The sequence below is a fragment of the Mesitornis unicolor genome, unplaced genomic scaffold (genome assembly GCF_000695765.1).
Source record: "Mesitornis unicolor isolate BGI_N332 unplaced genomic scaffold, ASM69576v1 scaffold279, whole genome shotgun sequence".
Taxonomy (NCBI): domain Eukaryota; kingdom Metazoa; phylum Chordata; class Aves; order Mesitornithiformes; family Mesitornithidae; genus Mesitornis; species Mesitornis unicolor.
In genome coordinates this window covers 31,319-52,728 of record NW_010206397.1, presented here as the reverse complement: position 1 = coordinate 52,728, position 21,410 = coordinate 31,319, and the positions used below count along the sequence as shown (strand labels likewise).

General features: G+C 37.0%; 1 protein-coding gene across 1 annotated transcript in view; it reads right to left on the bottom strand.

The window, feature by feature from the left end:
- Nucleotides 1-21,410, bottom strand: part of VPS13C (vacuolar protein sorting 13 homolog C (S. cerevisiae)) — a gene marked incomplete at its 5' end in the record, with an annotated part of 89,694 nt that overhangs the window by 41,132 nt on the left and 27,152 nt on the right. The window contains 21 exons of the mRNA XM_010191723.1: nucleotides 1,219-1,457; nucleotides 2,018-2,187; nucleotides 3,265-3,392; nucleotides 4,204-4,360; nucleotides 5,791-5,935; nucleotides 6,303-6,607; nucleotides 7,046-7,213; nucleotides 7,662-7,765; nucleotides 8,306-8,422; nucleotides 9,774-9,939; nucleotides 10,993-11,052; nucleotides 11,903-11,982; nucleotides 12,730-12,886; nucleotides 13,510-13,643; nucleotides 14,076-14,184; nucleotides 14,953-15,100; nucleotides 15,404-15,708; nucleotides 16,512-16,679; nucleotides 17,006-17,109; nucleotides 17,510-17,626; nucleotides 19,005-19,158. Of these exons, the coding sequence (XP_010190025.1) occupies nucleotides 1,219-1,457; nucleotides 2,018-2,187; nucleotides 3,265-3,392; nucleotides 4,204-4,360; nucleotides 5,791-5,935; nucleotides 6,303-6,607; nucleotides 7,046-7,213; nucleotides 7,662-7,765; nucleotides 8,306-8,422; nucleotides 9,774-9,939; nucleotides 10,993-11,052; nucleotides 11,903-11,982; nucleotides 12,730-12,886; nucleotides 13,510-13,643; nucleotides 14,076-14,184; nucleotides 14,953-15,100; nucleotides 15,404-15,708; nucleotides 16,512-16,679; nucleotides 17,006-17,109; nucleotides 17,510-17,626; nucleotides 19,005-19,158 (3,235 nt within the window). The remainder of the gene's footprint in view (nucleotides 1-1,218; nucleotides 1,458-2,017; nucleotides 2,188-3,264; nucleotides 3,393-4,203; nucleotides 4,361-5,790; nucleotides 5,936-6,302; nucleotides 6,608-7,045; nucleotides 7,214-7,661; nucleotides 7,766-8,305; nucleotides 8,423-9,773; nucleotides 9,940-10,992; nucleotides 11,053-11,902; nucleotides 11,983-12,729; nucleotides 12,887-13,509; nucleotides 13,644-14,075; nucleotides 14,185-14,952; nucleotides 15,101-15,403; nucleotides 15,709-16,511; nucleotides 16,680-17,005; nucleotides 17,110-17,509; nucleotides 17,627-19,004; nucleotides 19,159-21,410) is intronic.

Here is a 21,410-nt window from a genome sequence, read left to right as displayed (position 1 = left end):
AGCACTGGCTCTGCAAAGCCAAGTCAGAAACAGTTATCTTCTGGCTCAACATTGAAAGTAGTTAACTACTTTTGAATGAAGATTTACTAGTTGAAACCAAATTGGTAAAACACAATTTCTTGGCTGAATATCCACTCAGTCTCCAATCAGGAGAGAACTGTATTATATTTATCTCAGTTAAAAGGACAACTCTCTAAGCTAGTGATGGATCAAGTCTCAATGATAGGTAGTACAGTGGTATCTGAGCCTCCTTGTTATACGGGTTACTTGCGCCTAACACTTGCTAGAAATATTGGAATACAACACCTATGCAATGGGACAGGTGCCAAGTTAAGGCTCCGTGCACTACAGGAAAAGTAAAGAATGCCAGGAATCGTGTGTTGCAGCCAGCAACAGAGTTGGCTAGTCCCGAGCAGCCTCTGCAAGTGCCATTGTCCTGGAGTGCATACCATCCCTCCCTCATCACAGTACTTATGTGTATCTCCAATTAGGGAAAAGGAGAGCAAGTGAACTGCTGACACTACAAGGGCAATTCATAAAAACTAAGGCTCACTCACTCCTAGCACTCTGACAAATTCCCTAAAAGAAAGGAAGATCTGTTGGAAACGAGCTGGACAACACAACTCACAGATTAGGTCCGATCATAACTCAGGCAAGCCTAGCAATTACTTCAAACCAAACAAAAAGAAACCTCTGAAGTGGTCTTTCTAACCCTTGTTTCATAACCCTTTCTAACCCTTGTTTTACTTTCAGTCTTGAATCAAAAAGAGAAAAGATGTTCATCAAAAACCTAGTTATTCAGAACCGAGCTAAAATAATGATCTACGGTTTCAAAATACACAACTTGCAGAAGGGTAAGACATTTTTCACCATTCACCTTTAAAGAGTAAATTGTTCTTTCTACTTCTTTAACTACTCTTACATGGCATGTTTTACCCTAAGGATGCTTTACAAGGGTAAAAATCCTGTTCAGCACAACTGATTTTCAGTATTTCACTCTGCTGGAGGGCACAGCTCCACTGAACACAGCAGTTTTAGAAACAGAACTACTTCCAACAATCTATGGTATCAGTGGCCAATTTATACATTGTGAAGAATAAACTCATTTCTTAAGTCTGACAGCAAGATAGCATCTTGAAAACTTTTGGATTATTTATTTTCAGTATGAAGCCTGTAGAGGAGATTGGGGGCAGCGGAGCAGAAATCAGTTTTACAGACCTGTTTCTGGTTTGGGTTTCCCAGAAGCAACATGCTTTAATTGGAACTGCGCAGATCTTTCAGTGGAGGATGCCGGCACTGAGCTAATGAAAAAATCTGCTACTGTCAACAAAAACTCCATACTGGCACATATGTACAGCTTGTCAAGGACAGCAACGACCTCAGTTCCATTTTTATCCTGCTTGTAGCTTATATCTATCATAGCACTGTCATTCGTGTCATCTTTCTTGTTTATCATTCTGGAAAACAAGTTTAATAAGAAATATTTCAAACATCATAACACAGATCTAGAAAAACAAGGATGTGTAAGCAGTGCCATTTTTTTCCTCCTCGTGCCATGTATAAATAAGAATTACAACATAAGCAATCAGCGTTCCCTCCAGAAGTAAGAGAGTAAATATTTCTATAACAGAAGAGTAATTTCAGTTTAAAATTTGTGTGCTACAGTTTCAAACTCCATATGTGGTGTGTAACAACCAGACTAAAGTTTCAGTGCACAGAACTCGCTAGCTGATGCTAGTTGCTCTCTGCTCAGCTGCTCTATGCAGGTTACTGTAATGCTCAAGCCTCCCACACATTTTTTTGTTGTTTTGGACAACGAGGGAAATCAACATCTAAAAGAAGAAACTTGTTTAACCTTATTAAAAATACATAACTTATTGCTTTAGTGTACAGTATGACAGGCAACAACTGACAGCCCTACTAAGTTTTATCAATTCCATGTGAAGCAAAAGTAAAGAACAAGGAGAGTCTTCCTCAAGTTGCAGGTTCTTTTCACTTCTGATGCACTCAAACTTACCTTGCAGTCACATTCTGAATTCCTTCTCTGAGATCATCCAGGGTACATGCCTTGAGTTTAACACCAATATCCATTGAGCCATCTGAAAACATCTTGCCCGATGATGCCATGAGATGCAGTTGGAGTTCACCAAGGCGTAATTTTTCACTATGCAGTGAAAGCAGAGACTTCTACATAATGAGAAATAGTAGGAGCAGTTAGCACAGAACAAAGTAATAAGCACATTTCCCTTGCTGCTAGCCATGTTCATTTTAATCTATGAACTAATGGATCTGATTATCCTGTTGCTGTCATCTGTCCTCCAACCATACAAGAAACATACAATCATATCCAAGAAACTGACTGAGAAAACAGAAAAAAAAAGTTGGGATGTAGTACAGTTGTTTCTTCACCACATTTCTAGTGGTTGTTCAGAATGCACAACCAAAGGATAATCCATCTAAACCTCCTATCAGAGGATCCCTCTGTTTCCATCACACCAACTTATTTACAACCAGGACCTCAGCAATAAGTGGAAAGGATAAGAAGAAGAATTTAAAACAGAGCTCCATTAGTGTGTTTTTTTTCCATGATGCCCATTTCGTAACAGCTTTTTTAAATGATAGACCCCTCATACAAAAAGCACTACAAATTCCCACATTATAGTTATCTTAAATGCAAACTACCACAGGTTCACTACATACCAAGACTTATAAAGCAAGCACCTTCACACCTGGACAAAGCATACTAAGTCATGAAAACAAAGCAACATTGCACATTTTTCTCTTCTGTTTTCAGCACAGGAAGGATGTTCACTATTGCTCACACCGAGGGATATGTAGGAGGGATGTATGGGCCACGAACACCTTGAATCTGCTTATGAATCTGCTTATATCGGCAACATGCATAGAACTAGCATCATCTAGGCTAGCAATTCCTGCTTTTCAAATGTTCATATTTATTCTGCATAACTAGAATCAAGGCTTAAAGGACTACATCAAATGGTGGGTGGTTCTGGTTGGTTGGTTGTTTTTTTGGTTGGTTTTTTTTCCTCTTTCAGTGTGATTTTTAGAAATACATTTCGAATTAAGGATATTCTCTGCCCATAAAACCTCAAAGCTCCAGAATAATTTACATAAGCTCCCTAAGGCAAGCATTACAAAGTCAACACAACAAACAAAGCCCTTTGTTTTACTCTCCTGAGTTCTGTGCATGCGAGAAACCTAAGTTCCCCACCCCCCCTGTATGGTAAAAGCTTTGTCACAAACCTGATTCATATCACTATTGTAGAGAGTTACTGAAAGCGACTCGAAATTAAAGTCAAATTTAAGTGCTGTATAACGTTCTGCAGAAGACTGAACAGTAGAAACATTGTTTTGTCCAAAATCAAGAGAACCTGTCAGTGAAAAGAAAATATTTTCACATTTCTTTAGAACACTGGGATTGGGGGTGGGGGTTTTTTTTGTTCTTTTGGTTGGTTGCTTTTTTAAAAATTAAAGATCAGAAAGCCACAAACGAGGGAGATCTCTAAATCTGAAAGACTACTCAGAACAATTTACACTTTTATTTACTCAATAACACTTTGTTCTATTCAATGCATGCTAAAATTTCCTGGCACAGAGCAGCTTAAGAGCCTTTCAAAAAAGCTGTCATTAATTTACTACAATTCTTCATTGTAATGAAGAACTGCAGGAAGTACCAAGGCTGCTCAAGGAGTTTGCACTACTCTTCCTTCCAGTTTCTTCTCACAGTATAGCAAGTCAACTACTGGTTGAACACTGATTTTTTGACATTGAGTCAAGTTTCAGAGAAAAGAAAAATCAGGCAAAGTGTTAACAATATTGCATCCAGAGATGTACACTGGGTACTAGCAATATCCTCAATAGTTATAATTGTGCATTAACTTTCTGGGGCAGTTGGTTTTTCTTTAAACCACCTGCAACTTATAGGAGTCATTGATACAGACCAAAGAATAACAACCTATAAAAGATGAATTGCAAAAAAGACACTACAAAAACTTCTGACCATCAACAGCTCACACTCCATACACGTGCATACATTCTTATTTATAATTTTTCGTGTACACAACACATATGTAACAATTAAGAAAAATAATTTACACACATTTAAGTGCTTCAGATAAATATGATGTTTGAATTTGCAAACAGTCTTCTGCTAAACATATTCAACTTTTGAATTGAACATACCCTCACAGAAACCAGATTCATCTGGAACTTTCCCTTTTTTAGGTATCTGTGTATCTTCAACATTCTCTTGCACAGTATTTGGCTGAGAAGCCGCCCCTCCAAGGTTTTCAAGTAAAATTTTCATGACAACAGTTAGATCATCTTCACTGAGTGCAACCTGTAAAGTGATAAAGCCACAACTTCATTTCTGGAGAACTTATTTCTTTCCAACACAGAGCTCTATCTTTATCAATATTATGCAAATTTTGAGAAGAAACAGCATGTTGCTTCAACCACAAACAAACTCTCTAGACAAAATAATCCTGGCCAAACCCTCCTATGTAATTTTCCCATTTTTCCTAAAATAGCATTTTTTTACTTTTTATGAACAGGAGTTAAAAGAACTAATGCTCCACATGATAAACAGTTTCTAGTCTGGCAAAGGCTCTTCACCTGCTAACAATATGCATAATGGAAAATCAAAAGCACTTCTTGACAATTCAGCAATCCAGAAATATCATGGGGTTACATTAAAGACAAGATTCACATTGCATACACTAAAGCAAATGTAATTCTGAAGACCTTTAAAGAGTTAATGAATCTGAATCCAATTGTAACATAACATGATCATGATAAAAATAAGCTGTAATAAGGGACAAAATGCAGTCCCTTCATCCATAATAGTGTTAGAATATTTTGGGTTTTGTTGGGTTTTTTTGTTGTTGTTTGTTTGTTTTTACTGGTACTCCTTCAATATCTTATTCTTCTGTGTTTCACCAGTGCTACATTTGGCCACAGCACAGATACAGGAACAAAACAGGGCTCATAAACAACTAAAAGGCCCCCAAGTCTGTTTGAACACACTTAAATCCATACAGTCAATGTAGGAAAAGAGAAAGTAAAGCCCTCCCTCTGCAAAGATATCAATCACATTTTTGAACTGCTGTATATTAGAGATCCACATCTACCCTTTTAATTTCTAATAAACCTACTAAACACTCAAATAACCTGAATATTACAGATGAAACAATTTTCAATCTTAAATCTAGAATTTAAATGCTAACTCAACAGATAACATCAATGACTTCACTGACTGTTGAGTCAAAGGACAGCTCCAACAGACATCCAGAAAAATAAAAATAGGTTTTATTCCATTTTTATGCAGCTACACCAAAACTACTCATTACACAACATCAAAACTCTTAACAGATGTAGAAACTGGAGAGTCAAGCTGCAAGTATTTTAACATTAACTGAAAGAGGGTAGATTTAGATTGGCTAGAAGGAAGAAATTCTTCACTGTGAAGGTGATTAGGCACTGGCACAGGTTGCCCAGAGAAGTTGTGGATGCCCCATTCCTGAAAGCATCCAAGGCAAAGCTGGATGAGGCTTTGAGTAACCTGCTCTAGGGGAAGGTGTCCCTGCCCACGGCAGGTGGGTTGGAACTAGATGATCTTTTAAGGTCCCTTCCAACCCAAACTATTCTATGATTCTACAATTCTGTAAAGAATCCAAATTGCAAGGAGTTTACAAGCTCCTTAACTAGGCTCAGTATCATTCTGAGAACAAAGGTAACTTCTGATGTAGCTCTGACATGCCATGATATTACCTGCATTGGTTTTAGGTCTCCTTTGATACCAACTGTTGGGGTTTTATGATACCAAGTTGCTGCTAAATTTCTCTGGACCAGTAAAGTCAAACTCACAGGACACAGAATTTCAGAATCTGGTTGAGAATCTGCAGATATAATACACCTACAAAAGACAGTGGAAACAGCAGAGGAAAAATATATAGTAGTTGCAGAACCCCAAATAATATCATACTAATCTAGCAGAATTATGGATAGACTTATTTTTAAATTAACAATGATGCGTGCTTACATGCACTTATGCCCAGGTATGCGCTTAAGATGAACTCAGTTACCGTCCTATCATCCCCTTCTTTCCAAGAAGTTTTAGAGATTGTGGACATGTGTCCCTGTCTAAAAGCTCTCCTAAAATTAGCTGTGTGTGTGTGTGTTTGGTTTCAAATCACCTTTAAATAATAGAACAATGCTGCATAGAGAACATGGACTCATTTTCTTTACAAACACTTTTAATCTCAGAAGAAAACTATGTATACCTTGATAATTTCAAATGAGTTAGTTGAACATCCATGTTGTCAATAACTGGAGGAAGAGAAGATTCATCTGAAGACACCAGTCTGAATTCATTCTGAACTCTGATTAAGCCAAGATCAGCTACCAAGGCATTATAAGAAGTTGAAGATTCAGGAACAACTATAACTGGCGCTTTCAAGTTGACATCCATTAAGAGACGGAAGCTCTTTTTAGCTAAGTCTTTCATGCTGGAAGCAGCCATTTCTGCCGCCTGGACAGTGACTGCAGTCAGGGCTTCTTGCGCCGTTTGGAAACTGTTTAGGAAGTTCTATTAATAGGTAATGAAAAAAAGTAAGAGTTCCATGAAAGCAAATACGCCTCGCAAAAAAGCACAAGGCCCAGACAAAACATAAATCTAAGTAAAATAGTACAGCTGTGGCAGAAATATTAAACTTCTAACTCAACTATGCGAGTTTCAAAAGATAAAAAAGGTTAGACTCACACGCAAGCCAAGATATAGCTTCTCTCTTTGATTTTAAAGATATTATTAAAGCTATCAACTCAATTCATTACTTGTTTTGTCATCATTCTCCTTATTTGTGACTGTTCTATAAAGCAGTGCTACTTAAGTGACACTTCTCCAGCACAACACTTCTATATGTTGTTTGTATATCAGGTCACTGGAGCTCACAAAGAGCTGATTACATTTTATTTTATTAAAAAAAACTTTTAATGTCAAGAAAGAGAACTGAAACTAATGTCTTACCAAAAGAGACATAAAGAATTTATGTATGTAAATTATTTGAATGCAGCCCACTTTCAGAGACATTTTACCATCCACCTTTGACATATCAGCGTAGGCGTCCCCTGCAGTAGCATCTGGATAAAGTGACAAGTGAAATCTAAACACTTCATCTCCCATTATGGAGACAGCCTAGAAGATTAAGTCCATAGAGTTAATATTCCATAATGATAGAATTATTGCTTAAGTTACCAAACAAGAAATATTGCCACAAAACGGTCAACTGCAACTTATCAACAATACTTGGACACATATATGCTAGCCACAAAAGGTAATCGAATCAGTTGTTCTACGGTACGTCCCTTCTCCTCTCTTATCTATAGTCTATTTTATATTTCACCCCCGATACTCAGAATTAGACACATCAATGCAAACATGATTAAAAAGAATTAAATATCAAATGGAAATATGTTTTGCTTCCCTGAGATAAAGGAAAATAACTAACAAAAGTTTGTTTAATATTTGGTACATTACATGGTACTTAGTATTGTACAACACAGCCAATCACCTACAGTGCTGCCCTTAAACAGCTTAAAGAACTAGGTCTTTTCATTTGGTTACAATCTGCACAATACATCACCTTTTTATGGATTGTTTTTGGATCAACATTAGTAATTACAATGTCCTCAAGTCTGGAGAATACTTTAATCTTTTTAGTTTTCATAGCTACAGATGCATCCATTCCTGATTCGAGACAAAAGGAAGACGACAGAAATTTGTTGAAGAGCATTTATTAAGGAAACACCTTTTAAAAAGAAACATTATTTATAACTGAGTATAAAGAATAAGAACAGCTTAGAATTCAGTACTCTACTATGTATAGACCAATGCTAAGCCCAAGACAGAAATCATGACCTTACTACATATGACAAATCCACCAATATAAATCGACTCTAAGACTAGAGTAAAAATTCCCAACACTAACTAGGATTTACCTATGAGAAAATTGAAACTTTTGTCATTTATAACATAATGCCTTCCTTTCTTTTAATTTTACTTCACTTAGAAATTAATTGCCTTCTTTTTCTGAGTCAAACATTTTCTTCTTTTGTGGGCATTCTGGCTACTGGAATACTTAACTACAGTCCTATCATACAATAAAAATGTATTCAAACATTTGTTAGAGAGACATCCACAGTGCACACACTAGCCTTTCAATGGAGAGGAATAATAGATTTCTTGCTACAACCAACTAATGTAATATTTAAATTAGAAAAACCTTACCTTGTATTCTAATGTCTGCAATTCTACAGGTCTGATCACACACTGTAATACTGAATGCATTTAGCCTTGCAGTGAGTTTTAATTCACAGATATCATCATGGGCTGCATAACTGGACACTGAATAGGAAACACAAGACACATACAAAAACTTCATTATACGTCTTTTTCTTTGTCACACACTGTAATACTGAATGCATTTAGCCTTGCAGTGAGCTTTAATTCACAGATATCGTCATGGGCTGCATAACTGGACACTGAATACGAAACACAAGACACATACAAAAACTTCAATATATGTCTTTTTTTTAAAAAAAGGTTAGATTATTTGTTTTGTATATACATGAACTATTTATAAAGCAACCTGCAGTTATTTCCTAGAAGTTAATACTGAATGCATTTAGCCTTGCAGTGAGCTTTAATTCACAGATATCGTCATGGGCTGCATAACTGGACACTGAATACGAAACACAAGACACATACAAAAACTTCAATATATGTCTTTTTTTTAAAAAAAGGTTAGATTATTTGTTTTGTATATACATGAACTATTTATAAAGCAACCTGCAGTTATTTCCTAGAAGTTACTGCTAATTATTAGTCAAGAGGTGAAATAAGTCTTTTATTAATACAGCTTTCTTCTGGCATAAGAACAGTCACTGACTGACACAGGCAAACAGCAATCAAGATCATCAATTTTTCTCCTCATGAATATATGGTTTTCACACAACAGTATGCTGAATACAGTGTACATTTCATTCTTTGAAACACTATCTCACATGAGAAATGTTCTTCCTGGACAGAGTAGGAAAGCCAATTTAGGCATATTAGGTGAAAAAAAACTTTCTGCAACAACATTCAAGGTGCCTGCAGAACACAAAATGCAAAGCCACTAAACTCAATCCCAGTAGATGTAGGATTAGAAAACCTGGAATTTCCCAAAGAACACTACCAACACAAGAATCAACCACACAGCACTCAACGAAACATTCTCAAGGAGTTTCCATACAAAAACTCACACTAATTTAAGGTTACAGATAGCAATTATTAAAATAAGCACCCTTCAGTTTAGAATTTTTCTTTGCTTCTCCAGGGCTCAAGAATGTTTATTTTCAGCAACACAAGCACTCTTTAGAGCCTTCAGACTGGAGGGCAACAAAGTTCTGACACCGATGCTTTGGAAAGGCATCAGTGAAAGTATCGTTCACTGCAACATCATCTATTTGGCTTTTATTATACAAGTCAGACCACTACCTAGGAAAAAGTTACATTGAGTAAGGAGAATTTGTAAAATTAAGGAACAGCAAAAATATCTGGCTTTTTTTTAAATGAGATTTTCTCCCCATGTGCAGTTGTGCATGTGCTGTTTTTCCACCAGTCTGCAACACTTTCACCTGAAATGGTAACCTTTGAAACCAAACGCTAGATGTTGTTAAGCAGCAAAAGCACAGCCTTTCTAATAACACATTACCTGGTTTAAGAGCACTTCCTTTTTCTTGTTCTTTTATTTGAGGCTTGTGGTCTGATGCTTTGTGAGTACTGGGAAGACCACCTGATGGAACGCTGAATGTTAAAAAACTCATGATGGAAAGCAAAGCCTCTGTGTGAAGTACTATGTCCAGACAGGAAAAGACGACCTAAGATGAGGGCAAGGAGACAAAGTAACCTTGTGATTAGTAGCAGTCTATAGTATAACAACTTAAGAGTAACTGTCACAGAATTGGAGAGAAGGGGAAAAAAAAGTGCCTTGCTCAGTTTCACAAGTACCTCATCCTTCTTTCTCCTTTAACTTAACACCACACAAGCTCCAGAACATATGAGGGAGCTATGGAAGGGAAGCTTAAAATAGCTACAGATGAACTATGCTCATCCAAAAATTGCTGCTTCATGTCACTATGCTTTTTCAGGAAGCTCACCCAGTTCTGCTGTATTTCATTGTGGACTATTGAGCACTTTGGCATCTTCAGAACCATGTATAGACATATTTTAGCTGGTATGACACAACAAAACAACAATGTTCAAGATTAGCGATCAGAACAGAAAGTACATGAATAGCAACTACTCCAGCCAGTATTACTTAGTGAAGCCTAGCATCAGCTCGCCGATTTATCCTAGCCCAAATCAACTCTTGCTAAATGCTGGTTTTATTGGGATGTCAGCTTTCTTGACTCTAAAGTAGTCCAGCCACTTCAAATTCCACACATGGCTGTCAAGAAGCAAGCTCCACCCGTGACTATTACTCTAAAGGAAAATTTTTGAAAGCAAGATGACCTGCTTACTTCAGAAGTCACTGAAGCCATGGAAAACTACACATGAATAGTTGCTTTCAGGAAAAGAAAAAAAAAGGACTGATTGAACACAAGACCTCTGAGAATGCTTTTTTGACATTTCACCTCACATCTCGGTTTCACTGTTCCAAGCTCTGAAACACAGAGCCTTCATTTCACATGCTGCTAAGTGTATCATTCCAGAAAACACACATCCTACAGGCCTCAGTTAGAAATATGTCCTTATACATTTTAGCTAGCTAAAAATGTACAGCTTCTAGTTAAAAAAATTAATACATTAAATACCTCTGGGAAAAACAAAACAAAACCCGACTTTTTTCCTTCTGGATTTCTCATTGAAGTGGTTAAGTAGCTCTTACTATTTGAGAAGATTAAAAAAAAATAAATACATCCAGTACTTACACTGATGTTTTGCTTGGTGCTTCTGTAAGTAGTAACAAAGTCTGGTCCATCAGCATCAGCCTTTCAAAGGAAGATAAAAAAGACCAAGCACACAGTCAGTCTCTGTTGAATTACCCAAATTCATTAATTAAATTAATTGAACTTACTACACATACACACACACACACACGGATTATTCCCATTGCAAAAGAAAAGAAAGAAAAGTGATGAAGCCTGAAGAAACAAGATCTCTAAAGTAAAGAACTCAATCAAGGCAACCAGAATGGGATACTCATAATGTTTTGCTCAGTAACATTTTAAAGCACATAATTTGTGAAAGTTCAACTGGCCAGTTACAAAACTTTCTCTTAACCAGGATCTGTTTAAACCGGATCAATGCTTCACACTTAGAACAAATTAACATGTTTTTCTCTATAAAAACTACATCCTTACAGATAAACAGTATGAGCAGCTCACTGATTCTACAACCTATCAAATTCCCAAGTATTTGTGCAGTTTTTGAAGGGCGCTTGTTTTAAATACATGTTCTAGTTACCAACAAATAACTCCTCAAATGCTAGTTTTACCACCTGTAGAGAGCCACCTATCACTTACATATACTAAGACTATCTCACCTATTAAGTTTCACAAAGGTACTAAGCTGTATTGCTCACAGAGAAGAATGCACACAAACACTCGGCTTCACAAGTAACTTCAGTAATTTTGTTGACTTCTGACGCAAGCACTATTTGGAAGCAGTGGAGAGTGCAATGAAATGGTAAGTTGAAAAATAGGTATTTGAGAGAAGATCTAGATAAGGTTTAGATGCAAATCCTACAGGTTTTAAAACAAGCAAAAAAAACCTAGCACAGGCTAAGTATGGAAGCCTTATTTTACTCCCCATATCATCTTAGTCAAAAGGTACTGAAACCTTAATGTATTCCATCTGCAGAAGATGTTCATCTGTCTCACTTGAAGAATTAATAATGCAAAGAGGATCTCCTTTTGAGTCTGCAAATAAAGAAATAAACGTGTGAAGTATTTCCACACACAAGTTTTACTCCACCGATGAAGTGCCACCATGCTAATTCTCAATTATACATTAATTATATACTCCTCTGGCTGAAACAGTGAAGGCAAACATCTATTCACTGAGAAAGCTGCAGATTAAGCATTACCTTGTGAAATGCTGTATTAAGTTTTTTATTATTAAATTAGTCAAAATTAGCTTATCTTGGCCCTGAAAGATTCCAAATCAGAAAGTTATTTGCATTCCTATAGTATAGCGTTACATTCTTATCTTGAGGTTTTTATATTCAAAACCATACTTTCCTATTTTGAATACATGGCTATTTCAGTTATTATTTCAACACCACTTTGAATTGTTACCTGACCAATCAAGGAAGCACACTGGATTTCAGTGCTGCCAGAACTGATCACAAAGCAGATTCAGAAGCTCATCAAAACACACTGATCAGATAGAATACTTCCCTGGAATGACTACTCCTGCTCAAAGCAGGCAACTAACTCCGATAAATTACTCGAGCTAACTCTAGGAATAGGAGCAAAACTTGGTATCAGGTAAGAGAGATCAATTTAATCTAAATTACAAAAGACAGAATCATTAAGTGATTTTAGCATGTAACTTCCTGCCTTTTCTTTCCCCAGCTAATTATTATTTTTGACCATGCTATCCTCTTGCTACAGAAGCTGACTGCACACACTGTACCGACTGCATGCCAGTTCTAGAAGACTCACCTTTTATTTCAATGCACCTCATCATAATTTTTTTCAAATATGCTGCTGCTGTCAATTCATGATTTCTAATTTTAGTTTCAGTTCCAAGCTGTAGCACAGTTAGAATATGTAATGGATATCTCTCCTTCTGAACCTGATTCATCAAGGTTATTACAACCTTGAATATGGGGGGAAAAAAATTTAAAAAATCACTATTTCAGTAAAGCTGTCCAGACATTATCACATGCTAAGCTTCAAAAGCAGTATTAATCGAGATATTTTGCCTTTTTACAAAGAGAACCTACAACATTAGTTTGTTGAAGATTTTTTCCTCCCTCCCCGATCTGTTCCTCATGGCCTAGCAACCAATCACTTCTTAATTCCTTCAACAACAAAACAAAAATCCAAGCCTGTTAATTTGGCTAGAATTTAATCTTGTTGGCCTAACAGTATACCTTTACCTTGTCAAGCTATGCTTTAGTTTTGTAATCAGACACTACGCATTGCCACATAAAGTTTGAATACGGAAAAAACAGTTACTACAAATCATACTGGTCTGGAAGAAAAGGCACTAGAGTACTAGTTCGAGCTTAACTACGTCAACTGGTTTGTTACTGAAAAGAATTATATGCAGTATTATGAAGGATTAAGGCTAGGTGACTGCAAGAGGTTTGTTTGTTTTCTTTCTGTTGGTATGTACTCTTTTTAAAGAGTTAAAATGGACTTTATAGCCCACTACTTCTAAGCAACAGACTTGACTACTGGATCCAGTAACAATAAATTTTACAGATGGATACATACCTCTTTGATTTCAAAATTAAGTAGCATATTGATTACATCTTCATTTAATGTTCTTTTTCTCTTTTCAGACAGCATTCCTTCTGGAACACTCTTATCATGTGTCAAAACAGATTTCTCCATTTCTTTGGTTTTACCTGAAGTATGCAATAAATTGGTTAACTTTTGAAATTGACACCATCTGTTTGGCTCAAGAAACACATCCAATTCTTTTATTCATTTTGATGGCTTACATAAGCTAGCAACACTCTACAAGCAGAGACTTAAACTTCAGAGCAGGCAAAGGAAATAAAAACATGTTCTGGCAAGAAGACAACTCTGGCATCTCGACACCTTGCTAGTTCTTTGACAATTTGCTAACATAGTTGCCAAATTTTGTCTCAGAATGTTTCCACTTTTTTGAAGTATTAAACGTTTGATGCACTATTCTTGCAAAATTAAAAAGATTCGAGTACATCAGTTACTCATCATATTCTCACATCTAAGCTTGCTTTCTAGATAATAAATGCTTCTCGTTATTCCTGAAACATAACATATTTAATAATCATGACAAAAATTCCTCCTCTGACCTTCCTTTTGCAGTACCAATTTTGCCTGAGTTTGTTTTTCTTCTGCTTCACGAAGGTTTTCCGTCAATACTTTGAGGAAGACATTCAAATCCTCTTGACTTAATACAACCTACAAAATTGCAGAAGACAGTTCTCAGGAAAAAATTATTCTTCTTCAAACTTATCACTAGCTAGCAATGCAGAACAATGTTTCCTGGCAAAAAGAGTGCTTATTTACAGTCCCTTAAATAACACAACGAAGTTCTTTTACCTGCTTATTGCTAAACAATTAGGAGATTGAAGAAATTTATGACTTCAATCAATATGTTATTATTGCAGCCTTTACTTAGCATACCTATGCTTTTAATACTTGCCTGTAAATGACATGCTACTTCATGATATTTTAATTCCAGTTTCACCCAAGATGTACCTATTCTTTTCTTTCACAGTATATAAACTGCCACAAAACACAACTAACTGTCTCCCTTGATCTCAAGAAAGTTACAAAGCTGAGTTACTATGGCAAATATTTGGATAAATGTAAATTCTTAAAAAGATTCCAGATTTTTTTTGTTACTGAAAAAAGACTTGCTTGGAAAACTGGTCACAGAAACATTAAGTTGGTCCTTCCTTATGGCAGGGAATAAAGACTTTTTGACATCCCTTTCAGTTTTCTTTTCTCTCTCGGTCTAATAAATGCACACAGCAGTTCGGGTGTTTCATACGACACTTTCAAAACACACACAGGTACGTTGAACACTACTGACATCCCTGAAACTCACTCCACAGCAACTAAAAAACTGCATCTCATTGCACCTTTGTGTTCAGAAATAACCCAAAGGTTAGTCTTACATTAAGTATTATTGCAAGCTTCTCACCATCTTTTCACAAGACTTACATTCATTGTATCCAGATACCCCATGATCTCCAGTACAGGCAATTTGTGAAACCAAGCTGCAGACAGATTTCGTTTCACAGACAGGCTTAAATTAATCGGGTGAAGTATCTGAATGTCTGGATGTGACAAACCTGTCTCCATAGAGGTCCTTAAAACAAAAGGGAGGGGAGATAGAAACAACACATGGTAGGAAACTTAGAAGTTAAGTCATACGTTACATTTTCAAAGTAACGTCTTAAAATCTCAAACGTCGTGTCTCTTTAGGCTTAAACAGCTTCCTGAGCTTATCTTATTTTACTACTGATCTATTTGTCCTTAAGACAGCAGGTTAGTATTTTAACATCAAATATTTGACAGTCAGCAATCATTGTTTCTAAGCAAGTAGATTAGTATCCTATAGAGCCTTAATATTACCAATTAGCTAAGCATTAAGTAGTGAAATGCACTTTACCTGGACAGTTTCAGCTTTGTCAGCTGCACATCCATTTTGTCAATGACTGGAGGGAGCGAAATGCCTTCTACAGACACCAAGCAAAACTGGTTCTGAACCTTAATCAAGCCAAGATCTACTACTACAGCATTGGGGGAAACTGAGGACTGAGGAATGACTATAACTGGTGCTTTCAAGTAAATGTCCATTGCAAGTCGAAAACTCCTTTGAGCCAGGTCTTTTACACTGGTAGCAGCCTTTTCTGCAGCTTGGATTGTAGCAGCACTCAGTGTCTCCTTAGCTGTCTGAAAGTTGTTCAAGAAGGTCTAGAATAAGCAGTTAAAGAGAAAGAAGAAATATCTGTAAACAATTTTTTCATCCAAATTATTCTCTCATTTTACAACATCAACCACAACAAACATCAACCATCAATTATGCTGCCCACTGTGTTAAATTTTCCCTGGGGTAAGACAACAATGTGCCTTCTGTTGTGACTTCAAATAGAGGGTCAAAAATGTACTAACCAGTACAATCTGTTCATTATAAACCCATCTCTACTTTTTCTTCCTTCACTAGCTACAAGATTCCTTTACCTCATTAAGCTTTTAGAGATGTATTCTTTTAAGAGCCCCTCTTTGCTCTCCGTGAATACTAATTCCTATTAAAACCATTACTGACAGAAAGCCCACTAGCTCTTTATTGAAAAAGCCAACACTAAAATACCTAAGGTACAAATATTTGTAGTGATTAATTTGCAGTCCTAATAGCATCTAACCTTGTAGAAAGTTCTGCCTCACCTGTTAGATCAGATACTTTTGCAATGAACTCAGGTTTTTGCCAGAGTGGAGAGAGCAGCGAACACAAAACCTCCGACATACTTTAATAGCACCAAGATTTTCTCTATTTCCAAAGTGGGAAGTGACCTACTTGCACTGTATCAGTTTTTTGAAACTCAAACCTGTTAAAACTTACCTATCAAAGTTCTTTAATAGCACACATGAAAAATTAAGCCTATCCTTTCTCTGTCAGAAACTTAAGTTACCACTTGTACAGAGGACACAAACAAGGAAGACTAATTTGAGAATGCAGCAGAAACATGAAAAGAAAAGAAAAAAAAAAAGAAACTCACCAGAAGAGACACGAGAAATTTGTGAAGGTATACTATTTGAATACAGCCTACTTTCAAAGATACAGTACCATCCACTTTTGACATGTCAGTATAGGCTTCTCCCTCAGTAGCATATGGATCTAATGTCAGATTGAAACTGAAAACTTCATCTCCTACTATAGACACAGCCTAGAAAGAGAGAAATAGTACCTCCCAGTCATTAGCAGTTTCTAAAAAGGTAATTAGCACAAAGAAGAACTAAATATATTGTCAGTTTATAAGTTGTACAACTTAGGGGTTTTTTTGTTTGTTTGTTTTGTCTTTTTTAATCTTCCGGGACTTGCATTCTTCTAATATGAAAGCTGTGCTTTACCACGTATCTTATTTGAAAATAATTGTTCATGACAAATCAAATATTTAAAGAAACAGGGAATAAGAATACACATTACATTTCACATACACACACAAAACTAACTAATAATCAGGTAAAACTTAAAATCTTGTAAGTTGAGTACTTTTTTATGAAGGGTCCTTGAATCAACATCTGTGACAACTATGTCTTTAAGTCGGGCAAAGAACACAGTGTGACTTGGCTGAAGGAGAAGAGATGAGTCAAGACCTGTGAAGTATAAAGAGAGAAACAGTAGTATTGCATAACAGAAGACTCATTTTCAGGGTAAGGAAACATGACATCAGTAGGGGAGGTGAGAAAAGTTACATTGCAACAACCAATTATCTTTTTTAATAGCTTATTAAATTCAAAGATTTTAAAATCCCACCAAAAAAAATAAAAATCCCTGAACACACTCGATTCTTTCCTCTGATTCCAAACAGTCAGTCAGTTACCACATCCCTTGCTGAGTGGATTGTACATGAGAGCTCTATTTGATCCAAGATAACAATTTAAAAAGAAAGTCAGATGCTGAAAATTTACACCTTATATATCTTTCAGTCCAATTATTTGCAGTTGCCTTGAAACTAAACTATTAGATCATTACTATTAACAAATAATTTCATACCTTGTATCTTGATCTCCGCAATGTGCTTTTTTTCATCACAAATATTTAAGCAGAAGGCATGCAGCTTGGCAAAAAGCTTGAAGTTAAAGACATCCTTATCCTTGGAAGTTCTAGCCACTAGAAATGAGAGAGGAGGCCAAGTTTCAGGGTACACATAATTCATAATTTAACTTAATCTCCTAAGAGTATTTGAGGGTTGTTTTGGTCTAGGGTTTTGTTTTGTTTTGGGTTTGGTTTTGGATTTTTTTTTATGCTTTCAGAGGACTTAGTTTTGTTTCCTGTAGTTTCATTACCACTATCATGATTAAGTCTGCAATATCCCATCTTAGAGCAATGAGTCTTCACCTGAAGACAACTCCATTGATAAAGAGTAAAACATATCAGACATAGAATTACAAGCAAGTACTGACAGTACTCCATCTAGAGATGACTCTCTGTTGGAACAACTTTACTTTTAAAATGAAGGGTAATTGCTTGGTTAAGAGGAAATAAATTGCACAGTATACTTATTTTAACATTAAGTCAATAACTTGGTAGGTTCACAGTAGTGTTTTTGTCAGGTTATCTAATATTTTCTATTCCAAGACCATAATGTAGGAAGTTTTCTCTTAAATTTCAAGCTTACAAGAAATGGCAAACCTTGGAAGCCTATTTTAGGCAGTCAACACACAGGCTTTAGAAAAGCAAGTGTTAAGGCTGAGAAGAATAAGGAGAAGAGACCCACAGGTGTCAGAAACTATCTATCTATCTGTGGGGGAAGACCAAAAGACATCAGATCTCGCTGATGGTCTGCATGTTCACTAACCAATAGCACAGTGTTAACCCATGTGCTCAAATATTTATGGGCTTTGTTAAACTGAACACAGCAGCAGCTTCTTTTTCAGCCTGCAGATTCAAACCTAAGTCATGTAAAATTATAAGTGATTCTGAACATCATTCACTAGACACCTTATTTCCAGCTCACCTCATGCTTAAGTTTTGCACTTAGTATTAAAGACAGTGCAGCTGCTCCCCCCGCAAGCCTATTTTGACACAAATTCTTTTTTTGTGTTTCAGTGTGCTATAGGAAAGGCAAGACTTTCATTAGCCTAGCAAAGGACTTGACTACTTTTTTGAAAGTATATTTAAATTGCCTAGATCAATAACACAGCATAATCAAAGGACTATCTCCTTTATTTTACCATGAACACCAAGATCATGCTGTTGTTTGAGTCCTTGAAGCTTACAGAAATCTTACGTACACAAATTCAGTTCTATTTGTGAAATGGCAATGAAACACAAGAATAGCATGCTCACCTGAAGATAACATGATTAAAATCATAGTTACATTTATTGTTTATTTGAAATCAGTCCTCCAGCTTGGTGAGCCACAATCACATGAACTTCAACCTTCACCCCACACTACAAAGCTAATCAGCTTTCTCTGGATTTGATTGTTTTGCCAGTATGCAATACATCCTTTCGGAACCAACCACTTTGACAATCTCAACTGTACCTTTCTTCAATCTAGTGTCATCTTCTTGCTTTTCATCTTTAGTCGGTGTTTCTTCCCTACTTTCATTGCCTGATGGACTAACAGCTGTTAGAAAACTGATCACAGACATGAGGGCCTCTGTATGCAGCAGAAGGTTCAATGATGAAAAAGCTACCTGTTGAAAACATGAGACTCCAAATCACCATAAAATAACTTACAAGTATAAGAGTTGGACCAAGGTACAAAAAGTACCCAATGAAACACAACAATTTCTTCAAAACAGAAAAGCTGCATGTGTTACCAGCAACAGATCATAAAAGAAAACAAGTAAACGCAGAAAATTTGTTACGTTTTCTTATTTTCTAAGCTTACTACAACCCAACAGCTCTAACTGTTAACCTATAACCTCTCCTCAGTGCAAAAGCAAAGTGATACAAAATTAATTTGCAAGCATTAAGTGAGTGAAAAACTCATTGTGCAAATAACAAGCATTAAATAAGTACAAGAGTCAATTAGATGACTAAGAGGCAGATACACCTGGAGTAAAGTAAGTCCAACCTAAACCGGGGCTCAGTCTTCTCAAGCAATACGTTCTGTCAAACACAGGTTAGCTCTTGAACACCCCTGCAGTAACAGTGACATGAATGGGTAAGTGGCAGGTGGCTGCCATGTAGATACTTAGTACCCACTACAGGAGTCCAAAAGGTGCCTGTTGTGTACTAAGAGTTACCTGCTCGAACATGCTTGAAATTGAAAAAAAAAGCCCAAATGTAACTCTTCCAGACACAAAAGTCCCCCTGAAGAGTTGCAAGGCAATACCTGACAAGGTACAGAAAGCTGAGTTCTCTTAACACTAGCACTATCCCGTAGCGTGAAGCTGGTCAACTCAGTACATACATCCACCTCAGTAGCACTGCAGCGGTAGAACTGTTATCCCATGCTGCGGCTTCAGGAGCCTTTTCATGGCAAAAATATTTCAGTATTAACTGGACTTCCCCGACACAGTCTATAGATAAGCTGAGTTCTCTTAACACTAGCACTATCCCATAGCGTGAAGCTGGTAAATTCAGTACATACATCCACCGCAGTAGCACTGCAGCAGTAGAACTGTTATCCCATGCTGCGGCTTCGGGAGCCTTTTCATGGCAGAAATATTTCAGTATTAACTGGACTTCCCTGACACAGTCTATAGACACTTTAAAACGTGTTAGGTGGCAAGTGAAATATTTCGGTCTTCACACCAAAAAATGGCAGGCAAAATAATGCCATAGTTATAAAAGTTCAGTAAGGATCAGTCTGGCTCATAGTTTAAACAGGTTCTGGTAATGTCCAGTGCACCAGGCAACTCGTGGAGGGTTGCAAGAGCAACTTAGCCTTCAAGAGCCTTGAGACCCTGTCTCTGCAGAGACGACCCATAGGGAGCTGCAAAGATAGCTGAGCCCTGAGTTGTCTGGTAAGCACAAAACTAAACAGGGCAGTGCTGCATCATTCAAAGAACCAAAACTTGAGTAGAGCCTTGAAATTGCCCAACAAATAATGTGCCCTGAGTCCCAATCAAACTACCATTCAGTTGCTGAAAAGTAAGACAAAGGTAAGCTGGAGGTTCCCTTTGGTTTCAACAGACCCAGACAATACAAAGATATGCAAGACATAGAGCATACAGAAGGGAACATCATCCATGTATAACTAAAGATAAGGCGAAACACCGCTAAAGACAAACACCTCAAGTGGTATAATCCACTCAGGCACACTCTTGCTCGCTGGCACATAGACCAGAGAATAAAAACCCTAATATTCATGCTGGAAATTGGGAGTAACCTCTCCAGCTGTGCAGTAACAGGTGATGAGAACCTTCCGCAAGACATAGAGCATACAGAAGGGAACATCATCCATGTATAACTAAAGATAAGGGGAAACACCGCTAAAGACAAACACCTCAAGTGGTATAATCCACTCAGGCTCACTCTTGCTCGCTGGCACATAGACCAGAGAATAAAAACCCTAATATTCATGCTGGAAATTGGGAGTAACTTCTCCAGCTATGCAGTAACAGGTGATGAGAACCTTCTCCCTTAGTCGAGATGCTGGCCAAGGTAACTTACGTGGAAGCCCTTACCTGGAGGAGTAAGTGAATATTTGGCAGACTTTAAGTTTGTAGTTGCAAGTGATTGACTAACACGTGTGGTATTCTGAGTTGTTTGTGAGTTGTGATAGTGTGTTCCATGAATTGCCTATGAGTTGTAACAGTGAATTTTGGGAGCTGCCTGGGACGAGTTGTGTATTGCTTACGGGCAGTAAGAGTGAGTTTTGTGAGTGCTCTGCAGGCTGTCATGAATGAGCTGTGGGCTGTAATAGCACATTTTGTGACTGCTGCAGTTGCAATACCTCATTTTGGGAATCTCTTGTGGTTGGAATAGGGTATGTAGT